The sequence below is a fragment of the Pimephales promelas genome, chromosome 24, assembly GCF_988280905.1.
Source record: "Pimephales promelas chromosome 24, fPimPro1.hap1.1, whole genome shotgun sequence".
Classification (NCBI taxonomy): Eukaryota; Metazoa; Chordata; class Actinopteri; order Cypriniformes; family Leuciscidae; genus Pimephales; species Pimephales promelas.
Window position 1 is genome coordinate 8420184 of NC_142792.1, and position 21865 is coordinate 8442048.

Below are 21865 nucleotides of genomic sequence, written 5' to 3' on the forward strand. Positions count from 1 at the left end.
TAATTAATACATATTAGTAAATACATATCTGCTGGTCCAAAGAGAATGGAAAACTCAATTAAACCTAGATTAGACCAGCGGAGACTCAACCAATCCCCCAGAATGCAACTTGGCGCTGTAGCTAATGTGCGAGAACACCGTGATGAACCCATTACAGGTCAAAAAAGACATAACATAACATAACATAACATAACATAACATATTACATAACACATAACATAACATTTAAAAAGAACTATTAAAGTGATCCACACAGCTTTTCCGGTATATTCCTAGTCTTCAAAAGTCATATGATCTTAAATCTCATTCACATTTGCAAATATCAAATTGACATTATGTGGCCCATTTGAATATATGCAAGAGCCAATGAGACTGAAGTACTATGGCTAGTTTTTCGGAGCTTTCGATTTTGCTTAACCTTTCCTGTGTGATTTATGGAAGAAGAAGAAGAAAAAAACAACATGGAATGACATGAGGAGGAGGAAATGATGCTAAAATGTAAATTTTTGAGTAAAATCTTCTTTCAAATGTTGCCCTGGAGCTGGAGGCCACTGGAATCATTTCTATGCTAACTTATTCACTGGAAACCAAAGTTGATGATTAGTTGTGAAGGACCATTTCGGAAACTTTTTTTTTTACATGAACAACGTCAATCACAAATAAAGTACCCTAACTTAATCATCATATAAAATACATAAAGTTATATAAATAATTTATATAAAATTATTAAATTGCACAATATAGATTAACATGTATAAAACAACACAGATAAAAGGAAAACAAAAATATACATAAATATATAAATCAATAAAGTGTTGGGTCAAAGAAAAGTTTAGACCTTACAGAAGTGGAAGGTAACAACACGTTTCGGAAACCTTTCAAACAAATGCCGTGCTCTCGTTTGCGATTAGAATCTGAAATGCCTGCTGGTAACCTCTAAATAGCAAAAGCAATTTACAAAAGTAAATTTGTCATTTTGTTTGAAAATGTCAACAAATAGGACAGTTCATGTCGCTTTGCTGAAATAATGTCGCTCCAATTATATTTTGCCCAGAGGGCACTGGAACTTATTTACTGCACTAAAACTTATCTGAAAGCTGAAAGGTAGAAATGCTAATTGCATTTTGTGAAAAGTACAAAAAAGATTTAATAATTAGAAAAAGTCACACACATAATTTACCCTGGGTGCTGAAGGTGGCGTCAATGGCAGAACCGTCCCAGGACTCCACTGCGCTGTCCACACTGGGGATGGTGGTGGAATAGATGTCTGAGAGTTTGACAGATTTCTGCCCACCCTGACCCTCGTCCTCCATATCGCTCAGATCATTCATGCGACCCGTAACCGAGGGCTGCTTCGGGCTTGGCACTATAGAAAGAATGATAGAAAGACGATGATTGTCTGAGCCCTCGGATCACAGTCAATAGACCAGAGAGATCCAGAACCTTTCTGGATATTAGGCTCACAAATCAGCGCTCATTTGAACTTTTACTCTTGGAAAAGGAACTTTACTTTGTCTACTGTCAGTCTACATATGATAGATGGAGACAAAACTATTTAGACCTTAGGCTTTATTAATGACTCACAGCTAGGTAGCTTTATTGCATTTTAGAGCTACAGTTAGATGTACAGTACTGTGGGAGGTAATGTGTGTGAGAGAGCGACGAGAAAATAAATGCAAAGATAAATGCGCCAATCAAAAGTTTGGGAAATATAATAAGAAAAATAATGTTTTAGAAAAATAAAATTAGAGAACAACAATTAGTAAATTAAAATGATAAAACATAACTATTTCGGGAATTAAGTAACCAAAAAAATGTTAAACAAACATAATCCACTATCCACTCCAAATCCTCTTTTTAAATAAAATAAATAAACCAATAAAACACATTTAGGGTATGTTTACACGACAACGATGTACTAAAAACAGACGACAAGTTGTCGAAACGATCCCCGTTCACACGGATCTGTGAAAATGACTAAAAAGGCTGTATTTTGCATGAAAGGCCAGTAGTTGGCGATGTCACTTTGCCAAGGAACACCCCGCGAACACATGCGTAAACATGTAATGTGTTTTTGTCGTTTACATGGAGACGGTAAATGTATCGTTTTCAAAAGCTTGCACTTTGAATCTTGTTTTTAAAAGCTTGCATTTTCAGGCCCCGAAAACGCTATTGTCTTGTGAACGAACCGCCAACACACAAAATACGTTTTCTTAGTTAAAAACGGTGTCGTGTAAACATACCCTTAGATTGTAAAGATATTCATAGGCACCATTTATATTTGTACACAAAACTAATGTGTGCATTTTAGCATAAGGCTTTGGCTTTGAAGGTTTTAAGGATCATGAGAAGAATATTCAGTCATTTGACTTGTAATGTACATTAAAAAGCCATTTGGTCGTAAGCTTGCATGTCAGCACTCACACTCTCCCTGCTTCTTGATCTTCAGTGTGACGGACTCTCCTGCCATCTGCAGCAGGTGGATGGCCTCACTGAGAGGTTTGCCCTTCAAACTGTTGCTGTTAATGGCCAGTATGCGGTCACCAATGTGGATGGCACCAGTCCTGTGGAAACAAGGGCACAACAGCAACTCAGCTGCAATGCATCATTTCAAAAGCATTTTTTTTTCTTGTTGAAAACATGCATTCATTCAAATTAACTAGGGCTGTCCAAAGATTAAACTGTGTAATTGTGATTAATGCCTACGACAACACATTAACATATTCAGTACTTTCTGAGAAAAGGAAATTCTAATTATATATATATATATATATATATATATAAATTAATTATTATAATGATTTAATTATCATTCAATTTATATAATGTAGTTTTATTTATAATATATATTTTAATATATGCCCTTTTTGAAGTCATGATTTTGTTTTTGGCGTCTACTAGAATAGGTTTTTATGCTTGAAACTGCCACTTGGCCGCCATCTTGGCAACGCCTCTGGGCAGCTATTTCAGACTAACAAGATCAGGCTCCTATCTAAATTAATGGGCAGAGAGTCAAAACTGCACTTTCATTGGTCACCAGGACATAAAAACTGCTTGTATAGAAACAGTATTAAAATATGGTAAAAATCGCTGAAAAAGTTTGATGACTTTGCCCGAAAATAAGCTTTAAAAGGTCTTTTTCCCAACAGGTTATACGTTTACTACGCACAAACCTCAACTGTGCGCATGCGTCAGTGGAACCAGACGATAGGCTTACATGTTTCCCAGCTTGACTGTTAAAAGCAGACGATTGGGTTTCCAGCGGGAGGGGCGGAGCATGTGCATACAACCGCCATCTTTGGCGTTACGAGTTTTCCCTATATAGTTGTATTGAGGATTGAGGAAGTTTGTGTCTCTATGTAAATTGTCTCTAGTAACACGGTTCAGTTTCTGTCTCTATGAGGCTTAACTAATGTTTTGTTATGTTTTGTGACCTATCAACCATTTTGAGTGGTTGCATCATTCTGTTAAGCGCACACTTCAGTTTTGCCATCTGCCACTTAAATGTTTGAACTCATAAAGCAGAATAGATTGGCCGTCAATGTGTTTATCATTCATCATCTAGAAAAAAAAAATCTGAATGCGATTCTGACGATAGTTTCTTTATGTCGTTATTGTTACAGAATAGTTATGGTGTTAACTCCCGTCCTATTGGAGTGGACTTTGCTTTATAACTTTGCAGACCTTTTTTCTTGCTCAAACAGCAACATTACACACTAAAGAAAGTAAAAATGTAAAAAAACAACAACAATAGTTTCTTTTTATGATATCACATATCAGCTCTCTCTATATACATGTATATTTAACCTAAGTGTGATATTTCAGAACTTTTGACAGGGTTGAAAGCCATACCTCTCGGCCAGGCCGCCTTTAGTGAGGCTGGAGATGATGATGGGGTCGAAGGGCTCCTCGGTGCCCGAGATTGTGATGCCCAACGGCCCGCCGTAGCGTTTCAGCTCCACCGTGTAAATGATGGCGCCGGAGGTCTCCTGCTCGTCTGCAACACAGGCCAACAGCACACGGGCGTCCCTATCAACACTGCCATCACGTAGGATACCTCACAGAGGGGCAGAGAGCAGAGCGAAGACACCCCTCACAACACCGGACAGAGAGAGGAGGTAAGGAGGATTGACCAGAAAATAAAGCGAAAACATGAGGAAAGAGGAACCCAAAGGAAACAAATAGAAATGGGATAAAAAAAAATACTAGGGCTGTCAATTTAACATGCAATTGAACATTCGCCAGGTCCTGTTCCTTACCAACCAGTCCTACCTCTGCAACTGTTGTAATCTGACATTTTTCCCAATTATATATAATTTTCAGATTGCATATTATTTGCACTGCTAAAAAATTAAAACAGAAAATGTAATGGTAATTTTCAGTCAGTAATTGTACGGAAATTTCTGTCAACCCAAAAACACAATGGAAAATACAGGTAAAACACCTGTAAAAGCTCCTCCTTGTTTATACAGTACAGAACTATTTTACAGTGAATCTGCATATTATTTAATTCCATTACAATTGTTAATTCATTGACAGCACCCCAAAAAACAACCCAACAAAGTAAAAGTGATGTCTGATTATGCTCACAAAAAGTGATAAACTGGAGGAACGAAAAGCAGGAAGAATGGGAAAGGAAGTAAAGGCAATTCAAGGGAAGAATTATGTAAAATAATCGAAGTGGTGCATCCAGAAAAAAAAAATGAGAGAGAAAATACAAGTGAGTGGCAAAATGGAGATATTCACATGCATAATACAAATAAAACGGGATATCGGCTCTGAGATCCATTTCAGAAATGGATCCAACACCTACCTCTACAAATCATACATATTATCATCCAAAAAAGAACTGAGCCTCCATAGCCTGGACCCCCAATGCATTTCAGATGTCAGACATTTCTTTTTTCCCCAAAGTGCATTCAAGCTGTATATTATATCAGTATGTGTGTCCTCAGGGGATTCTCTGTGCTACTTGCTTTACCAGCTGAGCTACAAGAATCATAATGTTAATTAATTATAAGACTGAACTCATTTTGTATGCACTCAAGTGCAAATGTGACTATAGCAACACAAAAATCCACTTAAAAGTGTTTTTTTTTTTTTAAACATTTGTGGTGCTGAATCATAATGCTCAACACCAATTAAGAGGTCAACCTAACGTTTTGACATGACTACACTGAGAAAGGAATGCGCTAAAGAGAAAAATCGAGAAAAACCGCGCAGATCCTCGGGGCAATCGTTGTCATCTCCCACCTGCATCCACATACTTATGAAGAGCTGGTATCTGTCAGATCACAGCAGCCCTTGGTTTGTGTTTGTGTGTCTGTGCTGGGGGTCTGGGGAATGTTCGTTAACACGAGGTTGGCTCATTATCTCTTCGTTTTTTTTCGGTGATGGACTAATGGAGAGATGGGAGGGAAATTACCCCTATTTAGCATGCCAGTTAGCGCGACCTCTCTCAGACTGATGATTTGTTTGTCACAGAAAAAAAGGTTTTGTGAAAAATGAATGTCGACCTTAATGTTCCCAGCGAGAAAGATCTAAACGAGCCTCCAGCATCGGGCGAGGATCTGAAACACAAGGTGCCAGTTCACGGACACAGTGGATGCCCTGGATGAAATATAAATGCCAAATAGAAGTGACTCGCAGGTCTGCTTTGTAGTACGAGCGTAAAGCCCCTGTAGAAGACTATGAAGCAGAGGATTGTGGGTAAATGCTTTTGAGATGCTTGATGAGGGCTCCAAGGGTTTCTAATCGGATAATTGAACCAAACGAGCATTAAATTGAAGCGATTAAACCTAATTTTCTTCAGTGCGCACAATGCTAATAGTGTTAAGGGTGAATTTTGAGGTTGTGGAAGCGAGGAGAGATGTGTATGTTGTTGTAGCCCAAAAGAAGCAGCGAAAGGTTTACCAGAAGGTCCTTTGGAGATAATAAAGATCTGACTATGACATTTCTGACAGCAGAGCCACTTCAAATCTTACCTCAACTTAATGTAGAGGCCAGTTGTATGTATAATAACAAAAAAGTAATTCGGGTTTGGAAGAAGATTTTCTTTTTTGACTGAGCTATCCCTTTAAACGGTTACAAAACCACCAAGCAGTATAACTAGGCACTAAGGTCGGGCGATGTATTGAATAGTCAAATAGATTTATAAAAACTTTTATTAACTTATACGGTGAATGTGCATTAACAGGTTTGACCCATAAATGATAGCATTAGCAGGCCATCTGATCTCGATTTCTTGGCTCCGTGTAAAATAAAACTTTTATGTTCAATTTTGACTGTCAGTAATCTTTCTAAAGTACTATTCATTTATTTATGTGTAAAGCCCTAACCTTTAAGAAACACTGTGCATATCACGGTTTTATAGTGTTTTTAACTCTCCATTAAGTTCTCTAAAGAGCGTGTCATACTAATTTCCCGATCTTGTGATTTGCAAACATCACATTGAAAAGACATCTCTTATTTAAACTTCAGCAAAAAAAATGCAAGACGAGTTGCTAAGATGGATTCATTTCAAGTGGTCCGTTTCAATTATTAAATTCATTAATTTGATTCAACAATTTAGTTCAGTCAATTAATCAAAAATGTAACTGAAAATCCACGCTGGCCTTTATATATATATTTGTATTTATGTAGTGTGTGTATATACTTTATTAATATATATATATACACACATATATATTTATATATGTATATGCATACATGCGTGTACACAAACTTTCACGTTAGATGCGATAAATCGATTTGACAGCTTTTAACTATTTGATAACTTCTAATCATATTAATTATATAAATACATGAAATATATTACTAATATTAATATATTGAATTATATGGTCATATAAGGTGAAAAAGATCAAAATATACTTGTTTTCTCTGTATATCGCAGCCATCCTTGATGCTTATATTCTGTACTTAAGGGATTCATGCCTAATAATGCTTTCATGTTTTCTCTTATCTTGTCCTTTTTCTGTCCTTGCCGTATCTGGTTGAAAGCATATTACATTAGAATAGGTTAATCAATCAGGTCCTAATAGCTTATTCTTAATCTTGATGCTGGCCAAAATACGCTGGCATTAGAAGTCTTCTTTGCTGATGTGTTCTGTCCTTGCATGGGGGTTTTTAGAGTGCATTTGTGTCCGTGTGGAGTGTATGGTTGCAGAGGCTCAGAGGTACCTGAGTTGTCCTCGTCCTTGCGGATCTTGAGTTTAACCAGGTCTTCGCACTGCTGCAGGATTTGAACCGCGTCCTCCATGGAGCAGTTGTCCAGGCGGATGTTGTCAATTGCCAGAAGCTTATCCCCCAGCTCCAGGGTGCCCGTTCTTTGAAGAGCACACAGAAAAACCGTTACAAGCTTATTGCAGAAGCACAACCAATGTAACATTTCCTCTGCCATCCAGCAAATCTCCATTTCGTCTTGCAATATTTTGAAGGAAAGGTTATTTTCTCCCTCATGCATACATTTACACTCGTTTCGTTGTAGTCTGAGCTCACATTCTGCAAGAAAACACATCCATTATTCAGTGGATTGACCATGGTACACAGCAAAGAGCTTCCAGAGGCGCTGAGATAGATCTGAAGGCGAAAAAGACCTTTTATCGGATTGGTCATAATTGTGTCGTTCCATATTCAGATTAGATGTTGAGATGTAATCCTGCCTGAATTCACACTTATTCCACCAATTCTTCATTTTAAATGGCTCCCTTATTTTTAGGCGCTTTTAATAGAGCTGAAATGGAGGAGAGCAAAATGTGAAAGCGACAGTCAAAGCCATCTAGAATCGACATCTCAATAGAAAGACGAACAGACCTGCATTTAACCTCTACACTGTACACAGCGATTCATAACCCAATTCTCGCTCCTTCTCGCATAATTATCCGGTAAACACATGTTCTATTATGCAAAAGTAGGGGAAATTAAAGTAAATGTGCTGAAAGAGCATCCCCCAACAACCCTAACTATTACCATGGAGAATTTATACTTTTTTCAGCTTTGTTAGCCTTAAAAAGTTAGAAATGAAAGATGAGCTTAAGGAAGGAAAGTTTGAGGTCAGTAAGACTTCTTTTCAAAGTAATAAATAATTAAATATATCAACAATGCTTTAAAAGCATGACAGTAAAGACATTTGTTTTACAAACAAATGTAACAAACAAATTTTTCACAAACCCTTTTCTATTTTGAATAAAAGCTGTTCTTTCAAAATTCATTCCTCAAAGAATCCTGAAAAAAAGAATTAGTTTCCAGTAAAATTAAGCAGCACAACCCTTTTCAACATTAATATTAACAAATAATTGTTTATTAAACAGAAAATCTGCATATTTGAATGATTTCTGAAGGATTGTGTGACTTTGAATACTACTAAAACTACTGGAAATGCAGGATTACTTAATTAACAATAAAAATGGTTATTGTAATATTTCACAATTTTACGATTTTTCCATTTTTGAGCAATTAAATGCCGCCTTGGTGAACATAAGACACTTTTAAATGAATTAAAACCCCAAACCTTTCAAAAGGTACCATATCTCGAGCTATGAGTGAAAAGTTATTTTAAAGAAAATAAATCTAGTCAATTTTTAGAGAAGTGCAGCTAGATTCGATTTTACTGCGAACAGGCCCGTATAGACCTCACAATCAACAACAGTGCAGTCAAACAGCACTCTACACCTTTCCTCAGGGCAACCGCTGAGATTTATGTCAATACGGGGGGTTACGTGTTCTCCCAGCCGCACTCCAATGTATCCTGGGGAAAATGAGCATTTATATTCATAAGAATGCTCTAGCAAGTCGATGCAGATAGCATACGCTTGTAGTCATGCTCAAATCTGTGCGCAGATGTCATTATATTAGCCGTTTAGGTCTGGTTGGAGAACAGTGTTTAAGGCATGCATGAAGAGCTGATTAGGATGAGAGTTCAGAAATAGTGCTGACGTGTCCCAAAATGAATTTTCAGCATCATTACTCCAGTCTTCAGTGTAAATTCATTATAATTCTGATTTGGTGATGAATAGAAAGTTTAAAAAGAAAGAGAATTATTTTCTTCACAGAAATGTTTGCTGATGGGCATTATGCTTTATCGAGTGAAACATTTGCACTTGGATATAAAACGTAATCCATCTATTATGTATTTTTTTATTTTAAATAGCAAAGCTTGAGATGTTGGTGGGTGTAAATATGCTGGAGGCTGTATGAGATTAGCATTTTTCTATACATTTAAAAAGACAAGACAATGGCATGAGGCGGTACCTGTGCGCAACGCTGCCTTTCTTTATGTCAGAGATGATGAGCGAATCTCCGGGCTTCCTACTGGAAGGAGCTGTGAAGAGAAAGGAGAACAATTAAACTTGTTTGATAGCACAACATCACTCATTTCTCACCTTTTTAAAGGTGCTGCCTTGCTGACAAAATTGTCTTTTTAAAATTGGTGAGAGTAAATCTGATGACGCAGTAAAAGCTTTGTATGGACTTGGTTGGTGGAGAACAAGTTGCTTTCGGTAGTTGTCAAATAGTTGTCAGTCCAGTCTAGTCGGAACTGATGGCTTTTGTTGTTGATTTAGCATTTTGCCAGCTTGGAGAAAGACATGATGACAATGCAAAATATGGCACTTCAACTGATTGACAATCGAGATGCATATTCTCCACAGAGCCGTGTGGGTGGCAATCTTCCAGAAAATAATAGCTCATATATAAAAATGTTATTTTTAACCATAAAGAAAGCACTCTACAGAAGAAAATATATATATAAAAAAACTTAAACCAGCCTAAGATGTGTTGCTTGGCTTAGTGGGGTTAGTGGCCTGCCAACAGACCAAAGCAGACAAGCCCAGCATATAGGCTTAGGATATCACTCCCTGCTGGATAAAAGCAAGTTTGTCCAAAATAACTAAATAATTTACCCATTTTGTGATTCCAGACATTTTTGGAATATGTGTAATAATATAAATGGGCTTAAAAATGCTGCCAGCACTCTGGAACAGAGCCATTACGTCAGTATAAAAAATAGACCTTTTTAGCAGCTCTAGTCACATTCTGGTGTACCGAGGCGACAGATGTGTGTGCATAATCACATGTCATATGGTCCCCAGTCTACCAGGAGCATCTGGAGGTGTGATGTCAAACTTCGAGTGACGCGCCAGAGCATTTTACTCTCAGTCAGAGCTCAGGGTTATTCATGTTCGCTTAGTGCGTCACTGGCAGACTGGAAGCTTGTGTCTTTTTCACTTAGAATAAGAAAAATAAACTCCTTTGTTAATCCTGCTCAATTTTCAACCTAATATGCCTCCCAGATGGCAAGTGAATCATAATCAATTCTGATGCTCTGTGTAGCCTGTCAATGATCGTCCTATGCTGCCTTATGGGGGTCTGTTCTTTAAGCTCTACGCATTGAGATGCCGAGCATGTGTCTGTGTCAGACAGACAGTCCCAGAGGTTTTCTTTGGTGGGTTGTTATTGTCCAACAACAACCCTGCAATAAGACAAGCTCCAATTGACAGAAAAGCTTGATTACTTGAGAGGTAATATGATGGATTATTTGATTTCATTGATTTTTTATTTGGGGGCATTTTTTTTTTTTAATTTTGCTCACTTTAAGGATTTATTTTCTTTTAACAATGGGGTAATTTTGTTGCACATGAGTTGCACAAGAAAGCTTGATTTCAACCTTCAATTGAATTAACAAAATAAACAACAACAAAGACACAAATTCCAAGCAATGCACTACAAATGAAATGAAGGTTTTCAGGTAGGTCTAACAGTATTCAGGTACAGTAATATTACAGAAGTTGAATAAACCGAATGTTTAATTGTATAAATTAAATACAGATATATTTTTTCTTACTATCTTTTCACTAAAATTAATGACAGACAGCATATATTAGGCTGATGTCACTTTAATAGCTAATACATGGATCCAATATACTGATACACATGAGTTTTCTTTAACTGTTTACATTCACTTTAAGACATCCCTTTCTGTGTGTATGTGAATACTCCACAAGAAGGGCATTTTTACATTATTGTGCATTTCTGACCATGAAAGCACAATACGCCGCAAAAAAGTGTTCCGTTTGGTAAGAAATTGCAGAATAAGCTTTATATTCATACTGTATATATTCAAAAGTAAAGGGGGAAAAGCATGTCTGATGCCTTTTTATGTCTGTAATGGCTTTATTGAGCTAAAATGAAATTAGAGCTTTCCACTTTCAAATTACAAAGCAAGTCAGAGAGGTTTGTCAAAAGAGAACATTAATTATAGGATGATTCAAACTGAGAAAGGTCAAAGATTCAGTCTCGATGGTACAGGCTACAGCACTAGCAGTCTAAAAGAGGAAAGAAATTGCTTTAAGGATGTCAATCAGTGCGAGATAGATTTGAACAAGCTATCTGAGAGCAAATTGTCAAAGAGTCAGCAATGCAGGTGCTGAGGTGTAGCCTATCTGACAATTCAATTTCCAAATGTTAGTGAGTTCCTCGGACCAAAGAAATAATCATGTTTTCTGCTCAGCTCAAAGAGTGCACATGTCCACTGGCCTTAAAGGCACCTCGCCATATGCTGCATTACAGTTACAGCGGCGTGATGTCAACGTCAGATGGTGCACATCAAAGCACAGCCTTTCAACTCTGTGAAGCTCTGTTGAATTTTATAGCAAGTATCCAGAGCAAAAAAAAAAAATAAAAAAAAAATAGAGGAATGACTTCTCACATAAACAGGCACTCTTGATAGTAAATCAAGCAGCAAGATGATTCTTATTTGACAGGCAAGCTACATCATGACATTCAGAACGGAAGAGCACAGCCATCTCTTGCCGGCTTCCTGGTTGGCAGCAACATTGTTGCTATGGTGGCTTATTTGTCATATTTCTCCCTATTACTTGCACTGCTATTTGGCCTAACCATGATAAATAGTGTGGTCCATTCGCAGTCTCTGCACCTTACCTGCTCATATTGGTCTGGCCAGGTGAATCTGGTTGATCTGATCCAGTTTATAAAGTAAAACTACTATGGTGATCTTCAAAAGCATTTCTAATAAATTAATCTTGCTGTTTAAGTCAACATATATATTTCTTGTTTATTCAAATCAAATCAGCAGTCTAAGCAGTCAAAAAACGTTAAAAAAATGGTGTTTACAACCCACTTCATATATAAATCTGACTAAAATCTATTTTTTTATGGATTTCGTAATGCCCCCCCTCCCTTAAGGAGAAGTAAACAAGACATCTATAAATGTGCTCCACTATGGCTTTATTAGTACCTGTGAAATACAGGCCCTACAGAGGCACAAAGCAGAAAGCCATTAAACTGCTCGGAAAGGCCACGAGAGCTCCGCAAAGCCCATATACATAAATCGACATGTGGATAGGACACCCTACATCTATCACTATCTCTCCAGCTCTCTATCTCACTCTCTCTCATTCCATAAAAGTTGACTTTCTCAGACATCCTGCAGGCTCTGAGCCAAATGGAGGCATAATTGAGCAGATTTTCTTTGCATATACTGTGTGTGTGTGTGTATTTCTATTTCTATTAAAGCTAACTTTAATAAAGTGCACATATCCTCCAACACTCTGTCTTCATTAGTTAAGAACAAAAGCTCAAACTCAATGCAAACTCCCTGATCTCTGATGAGTCTTAAAAGGATAGTTCAGCCAATTAATCATTATTTACTTGCTTATGTAGTTCCAAAAAACCAAATGAATGACTTTCCTCTGTGAACACAAAAAGAAGAGACTTTTATGAATGTGCATGCTGCTCTTTTCCATGCATTAACGAATGGGGCTGACAAGTTTCAAAAAGGATTAAAAAATACATATGTGCAGCTCATAATCATTTATTATTTTTGTGTGGAACAGAACACAAACGTAAGGGTTATGTTATTACACGTTAAAGGAGAACTCCGGCGCAAAATGAACCTTTGGTCTATAATAAAACATCGGTAAGTCAACTGTTCTCTGAGATTTGTTTTCATGATAATCGAATGTAAAGAGTTTTATCTCTAAAAACTGTTTAGCGTATAATGCTAGTACTGGGGGCATTTACTAAGTAAAAAGAAATCGCTAGTTTATACCATTAACCATACCATCCTCAATGCTTTGTTTTGCATGCATGGACCCTCATTATGTTACTGTGTTAGTGTGGGGGTATTTTGAGCCTTGTTAGTGGTATAAACTAGCTTTTTTTTTTACTTAGTAAATGCCCCCAGTACTAGCATTATACGCTAAACAGTTTTTAGAAACTCTTTATATTCGATTATCATGAAAACAAATCTCAGAGAACGGTCGACTAGGTACCGATGTTTTATTAGACCAAAGGTTCATTTTGCGCCAGAGTTCTCCTTTAATGTCTAATTTGTGAATGAATTACATACATTTCCTCACATAAAGCAATTATATGGTTTCTATGTAGTATAGTCACATAGAACACTTTTATAGTACTTCCTTTTACAGCTTTTTGAATCTTGAAAGCTCCAGTCGCCATTCATCAATCTATTCTTCAGAATTTCTCCTGTTGTGATGCACAGAATAAATTCATACTATTTTGGAACAAAAAAAAAACGTGAATAGAAATTTTCCTTTTTGGATGAACTAGTGTGCTCATTGAATGCAGATTTTGAGAAGATGCAGAGGAATGGGAACCATTAAAAAAACTATTTTTTAATGATCTGAAAAGCAGTTACAGCGGTACTTTAGCACTGGCAAAATAGTTCATCTGGTTCATTAAGGAAGTTCAGACAGCTGTAAAAACCCACAAAGAAGCTTTACTGGGAACCATTTGCTATTATCTTTGGGCTGTGTATATCTTCATAGTCAATCCTGGGAGAATTTGCCCAAACACATAAGCAACAAATGTGAGGACTACACACAACTTGTACACCAGAAACATAATAAATCCTTATTTAGAAAGCATTGGAGGATGATGGGAAAAATTGCTTTGGAGGTAAACAACTCCACAGATTCAGAGAGAAGCAATTACAGCTGGGTTGTTGGATAGGGGTCCAGCAATGTATTTCATGAAAACGCTGGCTAATAACAGAAAGTTCGCATCATATTGCTGTAATGGGGAAAACAGTCAATGTGACAAAACCGAGCTGGGATGAGGTGATGAATCACTCTCGCTTGACAATGCGGGCGGGCATTGATGAAGCAGCTGGCAAAGGCTTCAAGCGTTCGGCGCGTGGGGTTTACGAACGAGCACTGCAGAGCCCCCGACTCCAGGCAAAAAAAACCCAGATTGAATTTGCAGGCAGATCCGTCTATAAACACCTTTCCAAAAAAATCTGCTGATTTAAACAAATGACACAACAGGAGAGAAGATAGAGCATCTTCGGAGGAAGGAGGGAATAGTTTGGTGATATTTATTTCCATAAAAGACACTAATTATGGGCTTTTGGGAGAAGATGGTTCAAAAAGTATAATATCCCACAATCCAATGTGTGTTCAGCAAATGGTTTCCAAAATACAAATTACGTCTGATGGTAACAATTTGTCACAAAATATTATCTTGGTTATCCCTAAAGCCTAAATAAACTTGAATTCCTTATAGATCTTTAGATGTGACATTATGGTGGCTTGGAAGACCTTCATACACAAAAACACATCACACATAACACAATACAATGAAACTGCCATCTGGATGCAGCCACTGTGACCTACAGTCAGTTCCTAGCAATTAAATTTACAATTGCAATAAATGAGAGGAAATATGTAATTAGGTGCTTCTTGTCATGCAGAACCTCAAAAAATGTTATAAATAAGCACAGAACCTCAGAGTACGAAATTATTTTTCCCCTAGTACCCTAATAAGCAATAGCTACCTTTTTTCCACCAGTAACCCAATGATAAGTCACCCAGTTCTGTCTCTTTAATGTCCTTGGAACTGAAACAAGGGTTAAATGTCACATATATATATATATATCTCCGTGATATAGCGAGTGAGAAGGAAGACCCAATTGTGAAGTCATTTAAATGTGTGGCCTGGATAATGCACGACAAGGCAAATAAGACTGCAGTTAAAGTTTCAAATGGGAATGTGGGAATATACGTTTCTTTAACAAAAGTCTCTCACCGTATAGGCCCACTTTCTTACATTTACATTTGGCAGATGCATATGTGGGAATCAAAGCAGTGACCTTGTGTTTTTCATATTCTTTATTCCATGTATGATCAAAGGTATTACTGTTTCTTGCCTTACCATGCACCATGAGCAATGACAACCATTATTATGCATAGAAGAACTGAGAGAATACGTACAGCTGATGGTGATGCCCAGCTCCACACCTGGCTTCTTTGGTAGCTTCACATGGAAGGTTCCACTGCTTGGGATGACTGATTCTGGATGAGACAAGGACAGGAAAAAAAATGAATTAATAAATAATTAATTTTTAGATGCAGGTCTATCCATATAATCATTCTCAAGATTGATGAAGTTTGGATTCATAAACCATTTTGAAACTGAAATGTGGAGATTCAGGTGAAAGACTAAACCAACACTTGTTGACAAACCAACATGTCATTATTTACTCACCCTTGTGTTGTTTCCCAACCTGTATGATTATAAATTTTTTTTTCCAATGGGGTGCAAAATTAGATGTTTAGTGGAATGTCCAAGCTGCTTTTTTTTAAAGTGGATGGTGACCATAGTGGATTTACCTCCTTTGATTTACATGCAAGAAAGAAAGAGTAAATGCTAGCAGAACATTCATTTATGGGTGAACTCTCTTTAAAGTGACTTTGTGACAGCTGTAAAAAATTTAGACTTTCTCTCAGGCAGTGTTGTAGATGATCTTTTCTGACAGAAGCCCAGAATCCTCAGTCTGAAAGACTGAAATCTCCATAAAATATTTCCTTCTCTTCTGGGAAGTGAAAAGAATGACAGAAGTGTCAAAGCGTCAAAAGAAAGAAAACTCTTGAAATGATCATGCAGTAATTCAAGCCAACTCATTTCTTCCAAATCAACAAAACAGTCTTTCAAAAACACTTGGCCTGAACTATAAAAAAAAAATAATGTACAAGCAAAAACACTATCAAGTCGCTCTGCTTCCAGCACATCCTTTCAAAAGCTGATTTTATTGTTCTGTGGTAAAATATTTACATTTTATTGGGTTGCAAGTAAGATTTACATTCAATGTCGCAGAATGTAAATAAGTGGTGTGGCTTGTTATAAAAATATGACAAAAATGTCCCAAATTCAATGAAAAAGTTAGGCATACATAGCTTATAACATTCAAAAGTTTTGGTAAGTTACGATTTCGATAGTAAGTCTCTTGCCTTCACCAAGGCTGCATTTATTTGACTAAAAATACAGTAAAACTGTAATATTGAGAAATATCAAATTCAAAATACTGTTTTTCCATTTTAATATGTTCAAAAATGTACTTTATTCCTGTGATGGCAAAGCTGAATTTTCCAGTCTTCAGCGCCTCATGATCCTTAATATAATATAATCAAACTTGTTGAGAACAGTTTCAGCAGCTTAAAACCACTTCTTTCCCCTGAATTATTTGACTAATAAAGTATTCAAAAGAAGAGCATTTATTTGAAAAAGAATTTTTTTGCAATATTTTAAATATATTTACTGTCATTTTTGATCAATGCTTCCTCGCAGAATCACAGTATTAAATTCTTCACAAAAAATAAACAAAATAACATAAAATAAAAATCTTACTGATCCCGAGACTCTAGGAGGATTCTATCATTCTAAGTTCAGCAGTGTGTCATTGTCTTGTTAAGGCCTTCCTATATACAGTATAATATATAGTGTTTTCATTCTTTCTTTGCAAAGTCTTGTTAGTGTTACACTGCACAGCGCTACCTTTGGTCAAGAGTCATGCTCTTGATATTCTGTCTGTCTCCATGGATTTCCCTGTTTTCCAATGCCTTGGTCTTTGGTCATTATCTGGGTGCTTTGCTCTGTGTGTTTGACCTTATGCCTCTTTTATGGATTACACTCAATAAAGATGGGGTTTTGACCCAAGCCTCGGAGCAGTACATACGTATAAATTTGTGAACTTCAATTAAACAGCATTTAAGCTCTTACAGACATAAGTTGCATAAAGTCAGATTAGAGCTTATACTTGTTTTTATGAGCTATACGCATAATGTTAAAGGACAGTAGGCGGTCTATGCTTGTGCCTTAAGGCTGAAACTACACTTGAAGTCATCACAAACACAATTTAAAAGATTTCTGATTAACTAAATGAAAGAAACTAATTAAATATCATACCAAATTACATGAAACAAAACACTAGGATGACAAGCTAATTAAAGCACGTCTCAAGGACTACAGGCGTTCGACGAGGCCCGTACTGTGAATACACTGCCAAAGCACAGCACGAGATGGAAAAATGAGAAAATGTATTTTGGATTTTCTGTCTGGAAACAGTAGCTATTAAATCATGGGCCACTTGTCTTGCAGCGCTACTCATTTATACACATCAAATAGACGACAGATGGTTTGGCTCCCAGAATTATGGCATAACTTTAAAAAAAATCAAAACACACTAGGATGAACGCGGGTTATGCCCAGATGGATCCTTCCTCCCCAAACAGGTTTGGAATTGATGAATTGTGTCCCCACCTGCTACGTCAAACTCAATCTCCAGTGTGACTTTGCTGGTGATGCTGGAGTCCCTCAGCAGCTGATTGGTCTCTTCCAGCGTGCTGTCCTCAGTGGGAATGCCGTTTATTGACAGGATGCGGTCGCCGATCTGCAGGATGCCACACCTGTGCACAGAGAGCAAATTTAGCACACCATTCCTCATACTGGCCAACAGACTAGCTGTGCTGAATGCATAATACTAAATAATGGACTGCTTGCAGAGGGAGACAAAATAGGTAATGGTACCCAGGCAATGTCTCGCACAGACCAACCAACCACTTATGCCATCTGGCACCGTAAAATAGACATTAGTGAGTTGAGGAGACATTTTAGGCAAAAATACAAACGTCCTCTTAGCTCTTGCCTCAAGGTTAGAGTAAAAGCACTTTTTAATTGCTGAGTGGAAAAAAAAAAACTCTCTTTATTGATTTCCAAAATGGCTTATGAGCTAAACAGAAGCAGTCCTGATTATGAATTCACTGCCAAACGTTTCAGTAAAGCTAGTCATCATGAATCATATGCTGTATTTTACATGCTGGTATCCAGTGTGGGCTGCTAGCATCACCAACAAAATTCAATTCAATTTTCAATTTTTTTGCATAGCACTTTTCACAATACATATCATTTCAAAGCAGCTTTACAGAAAATTTAACAAAATTTAAAACCAATGGTATTTTGGTGATTTTAAAGCCATGTTGGAGGGAAAGACTTTTATGGTATTTTTTTATTCTTTTTAAAGGTCGACAGCCTTAGTTAATATATAGAAACAGGTTGGGCTGGTAGCACGCATACTTTTCTCTCTCTCTGTGTGTGTTTTCATCTGGAGGATAAAATCTTTAGAGTGTTTGCTTATTTGCAGTGCAGTGTGATTAGAATAGTAAAATCTGATTTTAAGATGTGTGCACACGTTAATAATTACAACATGATGCATGATGATAAACTCTAACAGACATCGTGGACATGCATTTTTGCAGCTATATACTAGGTGTAATTGCTTTTTTAAGCTATTATTATATATTATTATTATTATCCATATATTATCATTTTTTGAAATGATAGCAGCATTAATCTGGCACAAAAATAGTATGATGGCAATAAACAGCATAGAATACTAAATCAAATAATAATCATAAAAAACACCATTTATATACAGTAACTATAGCATAATCCAATAGATTTTTGTAAATTATTGCAACAGACATTGTAGTATTTTGTATAACGATGCAAAAAAAAAGTAAAATCGCAAATTGATTCAATAAAAAGATGCACATACAGTCCAGTGAAATACAGAAATAGCACTGTTGCTATTTCTCAACAATATTGTAATAACTTGAGTTGTTTTCACAGTAGGAAAATGTTAAGTTGACAGCTTCGTTGCTTTTGTTTCCCAACGCCGGTAGATCTTTATCAAATCCTCAACATTAGAAGGTTTATGTCTATCGCTGCAATTACAAATTCAACTGGCAGCGAGAAGTCATTTCTGTTGCTTAGGTCAGTAATTAGAGTGAAGCCAGGATGTAAATCCCCATCAGTCGACACGCAAGCTCATGTGGATGCCAGCTGAGGCTCTGCCGCTCAGGTAATTATAGTTAAGTGCTTTGCTCTATCACGTAACGGTGTAGTCAATCACAGCCCAAGCAGACTGGAAATCAGATCGTCATGGCCTGGCAGTTATATATCGTGTGATCAACACATCATACTGTATCATCGATGGAGATGTGGCTCTGCGGAGGACAAGTTATAAACTGCGAGAACAGCGCAGTGATGAAATAAGTGTGGGCTTTGGGATGTATTCAGATAATCAAAATTAGAATCGAGATTAAATATACAAGATTCCCAAAGGGAAGTTCACAGCTCTCTGATTAATGCAAACAATTAAGCTGCACAGAGCGTGGATGGGTTTCTGGAATATTAAAACTCAAGAGATTTAACTAGGTCAAATGAGGCACTGGAGATTAATATAAGTCGTGTTCTGTGATCTTACCGCTCCGCCGGACTGTCGGGGTCTATGTAAGCGATGAGCGGTGGAGAGGACAGGGTTTCTGTGGCAAAGACTCCTCCTTGGAGCTGGATCCCAAAACCCATGATGGAGTCGCTAATGAGGGTCACCTCTGTTGTTTCCGTGTGGACCACCTGCCCAGCCAGTCCTACTGTACTGGAAGCCAGAGACACTACAGGAATGAAAAACATAGGACAACAGGGTCACAAATAGCTGGAAAGGTTCCTCACGATAACCTATGAAATGGATTTTTGCTCTTATTGGAGCACAAAACGATCCACCCTATTCATTTTTACTGTACAGAAAAGAGCACCTTAAACCTTCAAAGTAAAGAAAAGAAAAGAAAACAATCTGGTAACACTTTAGTTTAGGGTCCAATTCTCACTATTGAGTTTCTTATTGGTATATTGGCTGTTTATTAGTGCATATAAAGAACATATTAATGCCATATTCTGCATGACTATATTCTATATCCGTTAATACCTAAATTTAACAACTACCTAATTAACTATTAATGAGCAGTATTTAGGAGTTTATTGAGGCAAACGTTGTATAATAGTTAGTTAATAGTGAGAATTGAACCCTAATCTAAAGTGTGACCAACAATCCTTTTAAAGGTTTTCCCAGACTTAAATGTTGAGAGCCTGAGTCTTCGCCGTGACTGAGCTGGATTTGTGCCCTCCCTGCAGATAAAAATACAATGTGTGCGCTAGTATCTTTGGGGCAGTTAGGTGTGCTTTGAAATGAGAAAAGCCAGTTTGATATAGAGCTATATCGCAAAATCAGACCACAGGGATTTTGGGCAACTCTTTCTGTAGATGGTATGAATCATGAGGTTGTTAGAACTTCTTATCTTAAAACTACGATTTCAATACCACCTCAAAATCTAATATGCTACTGTACATAGTTGTAATAAAAACGAAATATTAAGTGTGCACTAACTAATATATACTAAAAACTGAAGAGTTCAGATGCAAAAGCCTCTAAATGCCATTTGAAATTTTCTTCTTTAATGATGATTTTTATCAAACTTGTATATTTAAGTTCAGTAAGTTCACTTAAATGGCAATGATAATTACCTATTAATTGTTATTTAAGTGAAATTACTGAACTTAAATATACAAGTTTGATAAAAATCATCATTAAAGATGAAAATTTCAAATGGCATTTAGAGGCTTTTGCATCTGAACTCTTCAACTGCTACCGCTCAATGTTATATTTTAGTTGTATTTATAAATGATTATATTATTTTTTAATATTTAGAATTTGAAAACAATTATATAAAATAAAAACTTTTATAAGAACATTAAATATACTTGCATGCATACCGTTATAATATGCAGTACAATTATTTAAAAAAATTTTAATTTAATAGATGTACAAATAAATGTACAAAATGGTATAAATGAGCATAGACAATTAATCAACTGATATGAAATATGAAATATCAGCTGATAATGATAAACTAAAAACTTCATGAGTTTAAATCTAGTCTATTTCTATTAGACACACAAACAAGTCTGTGAAAAAAAGATACTCTAGGCCCTGTTGTTTTCACTGCATCGATTGAGAGACATTAAACCAGCTTACCGAAAAGCAGACAGGCACATAAGCATAACCAATTTGATTTACACACTGCGCTTCGCCCCATTTACAATTGTCTATATCAATGAAATCTCATGGGATACATCTCAATTGCAAAGCCACAGATTCAAACTGGGCTGCAAAAGAACCAATTTTGCCAATGTTTATGGAAAACAACAGATCTTTTTTCACTCTGCGCGCTTTCAAAAAGACAAGTGAAAATGTACTCTGACACACGAGCGCCCTTCACACCCTTGAACGACCAAGCTTGAACTGTCATCTCAAGCACCAGGGAGCACAGACGTTAGTCAGGAGGACTCTTTCCCCATAGACGCATACAGAAATCTGCCTCCAGGTTATCGACCAGGCTCTCCGCATTCTTAAAGGGCCTGTTACACTCTCCAGATTGCTCTAGTGTGACTTCAAGAGTAAGTCTATCCGAGATTGATGGCCCTGCTCACGGGCTAGATTTACCGCACCAGACACCTTTATTGTTTTAAATGCAGTGACCTTTCCTTTTTTATTGGGAGTGAGGGATGAGAGAGGGAGGTTAAGGTGACGCAGATGGAGATAGGACGCCTCTTGGATGCTGAAACGCTTTTAGGGACGGGTCTGCGGTGAACATCGATCAACGATCGTTCGGGACTCTTTCTGTCTGAAGCACCGAAAGTGATACTGACTGGT

General features: G+C 37.0%; 1 protein-coding gene across 16 annotated transcripts in view; it reads right to left on the reverse strand.

The window, feature by feature from the left end:
* The window catches only part of grip1 (glutamate receptor interacting protein 1), a 221767-nt gene that overhangs the window by 11772 nt on the left and 188130 nt on the right, over positions 1 to 21865 (reverse strand). For 7 of the 16 annotated variants that reach the window (XM_089126641.1, XM_089126635.1, XM_089126630.1 and 4 more), the window contains 8 exons: positions 19583 to 19769; positions 17578 to 17723; positions 15252 to 15332; positions 9253 to 9322; positions 7183 to 7328; positions 3853 to 4057; positions 2425 to 2564; positions 1172 to 1366 (listed from right to left, as the gene is read on the reverse strand). In XM_089126641.1, the coding sequence (XP_088982767.1) occupies positions 1172 to 1366; positions 2425 to 2564; positions 3853 to 4057; positions 7183 to 7328; positions 9253 to 9322; positions 15252 to 15332; positions 17578 to 17723; positions 19583 to 19769 (1170 nt within the window). The remainder of the gene's footprint in view (positions 1 to 1171; positions 1367 to 2424; positions 2565 to 3852; positions 4058 to 7182; positions 7329 to 9252; positions 9323 to 15251; positions 15333 to 17577; positions 17724 to 19582; positions 19770 to 21865) is intronic. The other 9 variants (XM_089126640.1, XM_089126637.1, XM_089126633.1 and 6 more) reach the window with 3 other exon arrangements.